The sequence below is a fragment of the Carya illinoinensis genome, chromosome 6 (assembly GCF_018687715.1).
Source record: "Carya illinoinensis cultivar Pawnee chromosome 6, C.illinoinensisPawnee_v1, whole genome shotgun sequence".
NCBI classification, from domain to species: Eukaryota; Viridiplantae; Streptophyta; class Magnoliopsida; order Fagales; family Juglandaceae; genus Carya; species Carya illinoinensis.
The window spans coordinates 26212150-26224330 of NC_056757.1; the positions used below are offsets into that span (position 1 = coordinate 26212150).

The window sequence follows — 12181 nt, forward strand, 5'->3', positions numbered from 1 at the left end:
GGAGGACCTCCCAGAATAATGATTCAGTTTTATACAAAACTAAAAAAATATTAATAAACACCCTTAACGTATCTTCATTTTCCAATTATAACTTTAGTAGAATAATTAGATTTGATCTAAATCTGTCAAAATAAGCAATGGAAAATTTGGCTCAGTAATTGGACTTGATTATAATTAAAAATTAAACCCTTATGATTTATTACTATAATCTCATCATAAATTAATACTTAGTAATATAATTTAAACTCCCTAAGTATTATCTTTAACGTACACTTAATCTACTCATCAGTTAGTTCCTAAAGTTACACCTCACACCTTACGTGGCTCAACTGAACCAGTTCTGCCTAAACCATCTCCCGCCCAAAGTGAGGAGACCTCCCTCCCTCTACCTCCCTTCCTTTTCTACAGCTCCCCCTCCCCCTCCCCTTCCGCTTTATTGTACAAGGCAGCCATATACCCACCGTGCAACTACTCACCTCTTCCAATTCCTTATTCTCCACTGGTACCTCAGAGTAACGCACCCACTTCTCCTCCTAGCTCGTGTCTCTCTCTTTGTTCCTCATGGTCGTCCTTACCATCTTCGAGCTCGTGCTGTTACAGTAATTGCCACCGACATCAACAGTACGCTCCTGATCCCTATCCTTTCCCCCGCAATCATACATTAGTGACGACGAGGAAAAGAGCGAGTCATCCTCGGAGGACGTCGAAGCCATGGCACGGAGGCTGTTAATGGTCGCGCCAGGTGTGTCGTAGAGGAAGGCCATGTTCTCGTCGTGTATGTCTTTGTCTTCCACTAGGTTTTTTGGGTGTAGAGGAAACAGGTTCAGCTGGTGCTGGCTACTGTCATGATCATCATCGTGTTGGTTGTTTTTGTGGTTGTGCGTCATTTGGGAAGAGGTTGGTGAGTTTTCTAAGGAAAGTTTCAGGCGGAGACTGAGGAACTTGGGCTTCTTGGTCTTGGTTCTTGTTTTGCGTGCTAGTTTAAACGTTGCTCTGGCTTTCTCTTTCTTGGTCCGAGACATGGTTTTCATATCGAGAGGACATTCACACACTCACAAACAAGGCTCTCTCTTCCTGGTTGAAGCTGGGGAATGAAGAAATTGTGAGAAAAATGAACAACTTTTTGTAGGGGCAAGAGTTGGATCCATTGGGAAGAAAGGCAAGAGAGAGGAGAGGGGTTAGACTCAGCTCTCTCATATTGAGGGATGATAGTGATAAAATGCTAGCTTTTATATACACGTGGGCCGACAGGATTGGGATTTGGGTGAGGGACTGGATTGTGTTATGTAGGTGGAGTGGGTAACAATTGCTGATCTATAGTTAAACACTATGTTTAAAATAAATAAATAAATAAATAAACTCAATGTCATTCATGTAAAAGGGAGCCCAAACTAAAACAAGCCCACGTGAGCCAAGCCCAACATAAAACAATCACCTCCTATCCTAACTTGCAAATTAAGGGGTAGTAACGTAATTATAAGGTTCTCAAGGTATGTACGTGGGTTACGATATATAGAAAGCTACGAAAGGCATTTTTGACTCGTAAAAGAAAAATAATCGCACAATAGTGACTCACCGAGAGAGGAGGGATGTGACAGAGCTAGGTGACAGATCTGAGGGCTAAAATGGGGCATCTATTCGACTTCTTCTATGGCATGGTAGTGGAATATTGAGGTGAGAAAAATTTCGGTGCCGTTAGATCGAGAAGAGAAGGTAGAAGAGAAGGAGATTGATGTGGACTTGCCATAATAGTAGGCCTGCAACCCGACCAAACTGCACAGATTTTGAGCCCAATCCGACCCAGGCCATGTACTTAGTTAACCACTGTGAACCAACATGACCCAACCCGACTTGGTTCAACCTGTTTTCACTTCTTCTTCTTCTTCTTCTATTATTATTATTATTTTTATTTTTTTTTAATTATGGCAGTAGGTCTGGGTTTGCCACAAGTCGGTTCCAAGGGTTTTCTTAGTATCCATTAAGCTTTATAGTGAGATCCAAGTAAAAGTTTCCCTTTTTCTCAATCTCAAGGCTAAGTTTGTTGATTAGATCCGTCATTGCAGCATTGCTACCTAGCTCATTAACAATAAACCTTCTTTTCAACAAGTAAACTAAACCCTTTTTCCAGTGGTGATGTGATTATCCAACAGCACAACAAACCCATCCTTGAGATTGAAGGAAATGGAAGTTTGAGGTGGGAAGTTACACTGCTCCAAGGCCATGAGGTTTTGGAATAGAAAAAATACTTCTACTTTCTGAAACTTTCTGATTCGATGGTAGGTTGATAGGAGTTGGTGGAAAGAAAAAATTTCTTACCAAATCTATGAAATGTTTTACTTCCCCGATGCTGGAGGACGCTAGCGGCTTTCCATCACTCTTGAAACTTTTTGCTCAACCCTTCTTTGAACTCCTCCTTTTCTACGTGGGTCACTCTCTCTACTGGAAAATCTCCCCCACAACAAACAAACTGTCAAACAAGGTACCATTTTTCTTTTAGACTCTGTATTTTGGTTTGTCGAAAAATCTTCCATAAGTTTTCTCGTTTAAAATGCCTCGTTTTGGTGGTGCTTCGTCACAAGCCTTTCCCAGGTTTAGAGATATCTTTCTTTTGGCGTCCCCATAAAGAAAATCTGCAGCAACTCTTGGACTTAAAGAATAGTTGAGAGAGATGGAGCAGGATGTTGGCGACCTCAATCACATCAGCAATGAACTCGTCAAACAAAGCATCCTCGACGGCCTCAATCTTTAAATAGAGAAAAGTTGAATAGAAAAAGGAATAGAGGGAATGGTCAATGGAGGCAACAGTGAATGATGAAAAGAATGGGGAGGGATTTGCGTGATTTTAGGTGGGTTGAAACCGGCATTCTATAGGTTCAACCCAAAAATGCTTTTAACCCGCACTTGTTGGGTCGAATCGATTCGGGTCATTGAGACGGGCCAGATCTAAAATTTTTTTACCCGCGCCTACATAACAGTGCAAGAATGACAGGAAGCATTTGGCCAACTAATTTTGGCTGTCTAGGTAGTTCTCTGACTCTCCTCATGGCAGGTTTCGATGGAAAGTAGATCACACATAGAAAAGTAGTCACGCTATAGAGAAAGGAAACGAAGAATAAGAGATATAGGGTTGAAGCCCATCGTTGAGGGAGGGGAGAACTCACTAGTAGGTGTCTTCTGGCTGTCTCCTGGCAGTTTCCAACAAGACGAGTGGTGGATACCGCGGGTTCAATCATATGAGCTCGTCCTTGTCTGTCAATGGTCCTCAACATTAATGCGAGGTGGCTGCTTAGTGTTATGAATCTCTTTAACCTCACACTGTAAATTACTAGGTAACGTATTATAGAAACTAGGAGATGGTTGAGATTAACATTCCATATACATAAGGGTGATTTGAGGCCACCCAATTCCTCCAGATGAAACTCCAAGGATTCCAACGAAATTCCAGAATAATTTCATAGAGCCCCCTCCTCTATACATATAGTATGAGGTCCCAACAAGTTGTCCCACATATGGGCCCAAATTAACATATGAAATGAAGATTACTCTAAACTCAAGCCCATTACTAACTACACTACAAGTCCAATTAAACAGTAATACAAAAGCCATAAAATGGAATTCATGAAATAGCCATGCAGTGGCCCATGGGCCCTACTATCAGTGTAAGCTGGGCTTAGTCATGTAAAATCGACTGTGACAAACCTTCTCCCTTCAAAGCACCTTGCCCGGGTGCAGATATGCTTCTTTGAGTATGTCTCATTTTTATTTATTGGATTCTTCACAATGTTGGAGTTCAACGCCATGTATGTAATGAAAAAATTTAATCCGTATAAAAGCCTTGCCCATAAGAAGTATCCAGACACTACAAGTGAATTTACCACAAAAAAGAAATATATTGTGCCAAGAAGAAGTACTTTAGAGGTTATACAAAACATGCTGCTCCCTACGGTTAATAATAAAGTTATTCTTTTAAAGATTTTGGGAGCAAGAGTGCTACTACTGACCTTAACTCACAATTATTTTCTTTTATTCTGAAGGAAGCACGAAGTACAAAGATTCTATAAATAAACTTAATCTTTATTAAAATACTTAGATCATAAGAGAGAGTATGCTAAAGCATTTATTAAAATTCCTCAAAATCTATGCCATAAAAATCATAACTTAAAATCTCTATGCATGATCTAGACCATTGTCACACATCCCTGGACTAAGTCTGCCCTACAACTCTACCTGCACAAATATTTAGATTCAGTGTGATTTAAAAACATAAAAAAACTAAAATGAGATGATGACTCAATAAGAAATCTATCATAACGTAAACATACTTAACATAAAGTTTTTCATAAAATATTTCATGTTGAGTACTTAAAATTATGATTATTCATACGATTGCTTATGACATGCATGACATATGTTGATTTATCTTACTTATCATATTAACCCACACACAACCCTGTGTGCAAGGTTGTGCATCGATCTTATATCCTGTGGTAGCAAAGGGAGCCGCTAATAGGATTCTAGCATACTATGGTGGGCTAGCCATAGATCTATGACTTGCACATCCCTCCAAAATTGCATTGATACCATACATCTAAATGATCATCTTATTAATTGGTCTAATTTTATCTTATACTTGATCATAAGAAAGCTTACATGTCTTAGTAACGGAAGATGCATAATACATACATAACTATAATATGAGGAATGAAAAATGATGAATGTCATGCTTGCAAATATCATGACATACATGATAAGTAAACATTGGCTTCCAAGTAACTGACTTTAATAATAATATATATAACTAGCTAATGTATGGTAATCCTAATTTATAATCAAGTTACTTACCTCGTAGCGTTAATCTAATTTTTGGCATGAAATCTTTCACGTGCACTCGAAAGAAAGAGAGAATGTGAGAGATATTGTGAGAAGAATGAGGTAGTCAGCTATTGGTGTTGCGAACGTAGGACATGCCTGGTGCTGGACTGGATATCTTGGGCTCTGCTGTTGCACTTACAGAGATTTATAGTTTTTCCAAATAACACATAGAATGGAAGATATTTATAAAGAAATTTGAGAGAAGGTGCCGACGAGTTTGAGTTGAACTTGGTTAATACGTGTAGTGATAATAATCTACTGAATACTCAATCGTGATCATCTAAGAAGAAAGTTTAAATTTAAAAACATGATCTTGTAGTTCATTCAATGTAGGATTGGCAGTGGCTGAGAATGCATTGGGGATTTCTATCAGTAATGATTGTAAACTAAAATAAATTTCTAATAGCCGATCTTTAAATTCTGAAAGGAATCCAACTCATTTAATAAATAATAAATGGAATTTAACCTAGTTATTAAACCCAATTAAAACTCTTAATCAATCTCAATAATTTGTCGCTCTTAAGCTTATCCAATATAACTCATTAAATATAATTTAAGGCCCAATAAAAATTATCAATATTCTGATCTTAGAATTATTTGACAAGGTTGTTACAAACTTCCCTCATACGAGTACCACCAATCATCATGAAATACCATACACCATACATAAATCTATGTGATAACTTCAAAACCCACTAAATTCATCCCTAATTTTTTTAAATAAAACTCAATAAAATATAATACTATTTCCTTATGAACAAGATGCCTTAAAAACAAAGTTTTCTAACCTCACATTTAGAAACTTCCTTACCTTATACACTAATACCCTTTCACTTAGTAGGTACATTTTGACATGCATGTATCTAAAATTTATAATTCTTAATTTTCATTAACAAAATAAATAGTAAAAGCTAAAAATACTTACTGCAGAGCAAAACATGCCCTGAGGAGACCTTGGTCTAGATTTTTTTTCACTTTCAATTTTCAAAATTCCTATTTTGCATGTAAAATGTTTTTTTTTTCAAAGAGTTTTCCTCTCATTTATTTTGAAAAGTCTACGGAATCTTTCAACCTAAACTCTGATACCAACTGTAACACCCTACTCCCCATGATTAATAATAATGTTATTCTTTTAAAGATCTAGAGAGTCAGAATGCTACTATTGACCTTGACTTAAAAGTATGTTCTTTTATTCTGAAGGGGACACCAAGTACAAAGATTCTATAAATAAACTTTATCTTTATTAAAATACTTAGATCATAAGAGAGAGTGCACGGAAGCATTTATTAAAATTTCTCAAAATTTGTACCATAAAAATCATCACTTAAAATTTCTGTACATGATCTAGGCTATTGTCACTCTTGGGATTAAGTCTCATTCTGCAGCTCTACCTTCATAAATATTTACACCCAAAGTGGTTTAAAAATATAAAACAACTAAAATGAGTCGATGACTTAGTAAGAAATTCATTATAATATAAACATATTTAACATAAGGTTTTTCATAATATATTTCATCCTGAGCACTTAAAATAATGATTATTCATACATATACTTATAACATGCATGACTTATCTTGACTTATCTTACTTATCATACTAGCCCAAACACGTTATCATGTGTGCAAGGTTGTGCACCGAACCCACATCCCACAGCCGCAAAGGAGCCGCTAATAATATACAAGCCATGGACCACCCATAGATCCATGACTTGTATATCCACCCATAAATCGAATTAATACCATGCATCTAAATGACCATCTTATTAATTGGTTTGATCCTATCTTATACTTGATCATAAGAAAGCTTACGTGTCTTATGCAATGTGAGATGCATGAGATGCATAATCATACATAAATATAATTTACGGAATGAAACATGATAAATGTTGTGCTTGTAAATATCATAACATGCGTGGTACATAAACATTGGCTTACAAACAACTGACTTTAATAATAATATATATAACTAGCTAACGTATGGTAATCCTAATTTATGATCAAATTACTTACCTTGCAGCATTAATCTAATATTTGTGGCAAAAAAAGTGATCACGTGAACTAGAAAGAGAGAGAAAACGTGAGGGATGTTATGAGAGGAATGAAGTAATCGGCTATTGGTGTGGTGAACACAAGACACGCACTATGTTGGATTGGATATTTTGGATTTTGCTGCTGCACTTTTGGAGGTTTATGACTTTTCCAAATAACACATAGAAATGAAGATATTTTTAGAGAAATTTGCGAGAGGGTGCCGACGAGTTTGAGTTGGACTTGGTTAATACATGTAGTGAAAATAATCTGTTGAACACTCAGTTGTGATCATCTAAAAATAGAGTTTAAATTTAAAAACATGATCTAATAGTTCATTCAATATAAGATTGGCAGTGATTGGGACTGCATAAAGGATTTCAATCAGTGATGATTTTAATTGAAGCCACCAAAAGCGGAAGGCGAGATCCATTTTTCTTGACAAATATGAAAATTGCAGTCCAGAAAGTAATAGTCATTGGTCGGCTTCCAATTGAATTGAAGTTGGCATATTCCAGATAGATAGCAAATTCCCACATTCCAAGAGCAATTAGCACTGTAATGTAGCTGTGCAACCAGGTCACATCCTTCCATAACTAAACAAACCTTAGAAACCAAGTTAGGCCAAGTGTAAGGTAAGCAAATGACACAAAATCATAGAATATCATCAAAAGAGCCATCTTTCCAAGTAAATAATCATCTTGTTTTCTCCACACATTCATTCCTTTGATTATTGTGCCCTTGAGTTATGGATCACAAGACATAAAATAGAGGTTGTGCCCTTCAGTTCTAATTATCAGTTTTAGAAAGCGAGGAACAAAGACCAAGATGGGCACTTTTTCAATAAAAAGTGCATAACATCTCCATAGGGAGTTTGCTACTAGATTTGATGTTGAACCTCTACTAGGAGGAATAATAATGGCACTTGGAGATCTTTATGGAAATTGGAAGTACCAAATTCTATGAAGATGTTTATTTGGAAAGCTTGTAGAGGTGCCTATCCCACCTTTTTAAATCTATGTAGAAGGAAGGTTGTTGAAGATGATATGCGTCCAATATGCAAAGCCTCTCCAGAAATAGTGGGACATGTACTTTGGAATTGTGTTACCCCGCAGGATGTTTTGAGTCAAGGTTGTATCAGAATCCAAAAAATATCATTCCAAAGTCATGTTTTTATGGAGATATGGAGCAAGTTGTCCCAAATTTTGAAAAAGGACAGAAGACTTGAAAGAAGCTGTTGTGATCACAAGGTTGATATGGATGAGGAGAAATTTTGTCACTCACAGTAAAGGTTTTAACCACTCCAATCCACAGAGTTGGGAAGGAGTTGCAACTCTTTAAAAGCTCTCAAGAGAGGCATTCCTTACTAAGAGGAAATTCTTGGCCATAGATACTTTGCTCATGGAAGAAACCTCCTAAGGCAACATACAAAATAAATTGGGATGCAACCATTGATAAACTAAGAGACAGGGTTGGTATTGGAGTTATTATAATGAATGCTAATGGACAAGCTTTGGGCACCCTTCGAGCATCTCGGGCTCTCTATGTAGAAGCTTTCCTTGCATAATCTTATGAAGTGTAGATGGCTTCAATTTTCTGTAAAGACATGGGTTTTAGACAGTTTATTCTTGAGAGAGATGCTCTTCAAGTTGTTAATTTTCTCAATAAGGAAGTGAAGGATTGGAGTCCAGTTGGCCTATTGCTTGAGGATACAAAGCCAATGCTTAACTCATTTGCAGAATGTTCTATTAATCACATGAGGAGTAGGGGTGTAAAAAAAAACCGATGAACCGGTAAACCGGACTATACCGGATCAAACAGGTGGGATCGGTCCGATCCCGAATTTAGTTCGGTCCGGTATCAGTTTTATTTTTCTTAAAACCAGTCAAAATCGGTCCGATTTCAATTTTTCTTTTTCTAAAACTGTACCAGTTTATATATATATTTTAATTTTTTATATTGTATATAATATTTATATATAATATATAACTATATATAAATTAGTTTTGTATTATATGATAAATTACTAACTAATATAATATTAAATTTTAAAATCTCATATCATTTTATTTATTGTATTAATAGTTATATTAATATTATATAGTGCATATTAATAGTTATTCTAATACTTTATTACTATATATTATAATATACTATAATATATCATTATATTATATTTTATAATATGTCATTATAGCCTATAATACAATTATAATATATATTATAATATGCTACAATATATTATCACTAAAGTATTATATACTATAATATACTATATTAAAACCAGTAAAATCGGACCGAAAATTGGTAAAACTGGAATACCGGTTTAGGAGTGTAATCAGTGCGTAATTGGTTTTGAAAAATACAAAACTGGTGCATATCGGTTCGGTTCTAAATTTTGTCTAAAACCAGACCAAACTGGACCAGTTACACTCCTAATGAGGAGAGAAACCAATGGTGCAACTCATAGACTAGCAAGGGATGCTCTTAACTATCAAGAGGATATAATAGACATTGAGGATGTTCCTAATTGTATTCATTCTATTATTTTGCATGAATCTTTGTAAGTCTTTATGAGCAATAAAACATCTTGCTTTAAAAAAAAGTTAATTAATTTAAATTTGTTAAATGAACAATAACACATCTAATTAAATCCATAATTTTTATTTAAAACTAAAATTATTAAATGAAACATAATATATATGATTGTGTTATTAATTTTTACTTTTTAATTTTAACACATTTTATACATCTTTAAAACATTTACATAAATTTTACATATTTTAACTAAAAAATAATTACAATATTTTGGGTTAATTACACTTTGTCCCCTTAAACTTTCACTTAATTCATAATGTGCCCCCAAAATTAATAATTGCATTAAAGTGAACCTACTTACTTTCAAAACTCCACAATCCCCCCTTCCATCTACCATAAGCGTTAAATCGGACGAAAATTGAGCATGTGCTACTCACGTGCAGCTTCTTCAACTGCAAAGATAAAAATACCCCCAAGGAAAAATTTCACTTTGCCCCTTTAAACTTTCACGCTTTTCTCAATTTGCCCCAAATGTCACATTAAATTAGATTTTTATAATAAATTAAATTAAATTATTATAATAAACCTAAGTTTACAAATCTGGATAAAAGACTAACAAAAAGATAAATCTTTAAACTTAGTAAAATACTAAGATATAATTTTCTAATTTTTTTTAGAAAAAAATTTAAAAATGTATTTGAATAACTCTATATAAAAAGCACTAAATATATAAATATATATAACTAAATATGTAATATTAATAAAAATAAAGGTTTATTTCTCTACCTCATGAATAGTTATTATTCTCATTTTATTCTTGAATTCTTCAACGTTTATTTTATATATTCGTTGTTAAATTTGGAATAGCTTCTGAAATTTTGGAATAGTGTCTATAATAATTTACTTTCTTTAATTTTGTGGGGTAAGATGAATGATTACTCATGTTCCATAAATAAGAATATAAGCAATTAATCAAAATCACTATTCGTGAGGTAGAGGAATAAAATGAGAATAATAAGTATTCATGAGGTAGAGGAATAAAGCTTTATTTGTATTAATATTACATATTTAGTTTTATATATTTATATATTTAGTGTGATTTAGATAAAGTTATTCAAATATATTTTTAAAAATTAAAAAAAAAAGTCATAAAATTATATCCTAGTATTTTTCTAAGTTCAAAAATTTATCTTTTTACTAGTCTTTTATCCCAAATTTGTAAATTCAAATTTATTATAAAAATTTAATTTAATTTATTATAGAAATCTAATTTAATGTTACATTCAGGGCAAATTGAGAATTAAGTGAAAATTCGGGAGGGCAAAGTGACATTTTTCCTTGGAGAGTATTTTTGCCTTTACAGGTGAAGAAGCTACACATGAGCAGCATGTGCTCAATTTTTGTTCGATTTAACATTGATGTTAGATGGAATCAGGGGATTTTGAAGTTTCAAAAGTAAGCGGATCCATTTTGAATTGAGTGAAAGTACAAGGAGATAAAGTGTAATTAACCTCAATATTTTATAAAGGCCTCCAACAAGGCAACAAAAACTCTCTCTCTCTCTCTCTCTCTCTCTCTCTCTCTCTCTCTCTCTCTCTCTCTCTCTCTCTCTCTCTCTCTCTCTCTCTCTCTCTCTCTCTCTCTCTCTCTCTCTCTCTCTCTCTCTCTCTATATATATATATATATATATAATATTAATTAGACTTTTTTGTTGTGCTATTTTTTATCCTAATAAATTAATAACAAGGATAATGCTAGTTCTACAGATAAAAGTCACCAATAGTGGATACCAATTTTTTATATTTAAAAATTAAAGAATTGTTTTTAAATGATGTGAATAAAATAAAATTAAAAAAAAGAAAAAAAAAAAGAAAGAACTAATTCAGTGAACACCCTAAATGAATTTTGTAAGTCGTTGTAGGAGGATTCCATTAACAACCATAGAAAGAGATGGCCCATCCACGAGGGTTATATTGGTCAATTGATATTTCCCACTCCCTTCAGCACTACAATTCTCCACGACATGAAACATCCAAAAGGGCCAAAACACTACCATATATGCATGTCCGTAATGCCTTTTATGGTCATCAAACTCCACGCACAGTTACTTCGCAGCCAAGACCTCTGAACACAGCCCATTACTGATGGGAAGTAGAGGCCTCAGTGGTGGGAAGTTTTGTGGTGGGAAGTAGAGGCCTCAGTGGGGGCTTAGCTTTTCTATGGAAAAGCAATGTGGACTTCTCTTTAGAGAACTACTCTCATAACCATATCTCATTGGTCCTCACCCAAGAGGAGAGCCCCCAACAGATTTTGGTTACTGGCTTTTATGGTTTCCCTGAAACTTCAAGGAGAGGGGAAAATTGGAACCTGTTGAGGATGATCAAACCAAGGGAGGACAAACCATGGCTTTGTGTGGGATATTTCAACGAGATAATGCATCACCATGAAAAGGTGGGGGCAGCCAGCAGACCATATCCCCAAATGGAAGCCTTCAGAATGTCTATGGATTGGTGTGGCCTGAGTGACCTTGGCTATGAAGGTTCAAAATAGGGGTGTGCTCCGATTCCGACTAAGTCGGAATCGGAACCCCGACTTCCGATTCCGACTTTTGTCGGAATTGAAATCGAGCTCCGATTCCGATTCCGACTGGAATCGGAGTCCGCCTCTGTTCGGAAGTCGGAATTCCGACTACCGATCGGAATTCCGACTTCCGATGAGGCGGAATTCCGACTCCAGTCGGAAT

The 12181-nt window shown here is 35.0% G+C and overlaps 1 protein-coding gene across 1 annotated transcript; it reads right to left on the minus strand.

The window, feature by feature from the left end:
- Positions 1-533: 533 nt before the first annotated feature.
- LOC122312708 lies at positions 534-1022 on the minus strand. The gene has a single exon (XM_043127372.1). It carries the CDS (start codon positions 1020-1022, stop codon positions 534-536), a length of 489 nt encoding a protein of 162 aa, XP_042983306.1.
- Positions 1023-12181: the final 11159 nt, after the last annotated feature.

What these genes read in the sequence shown, in the direction of transcription:
- LOC122312708 (XM_043127372.1), bottom strand. Translation starts at nt 1,022, where the DNA reads ATGTCTCGGACCAAGAAAGAGAAAGCCAGAGCAACGTTTAAACTAGCA.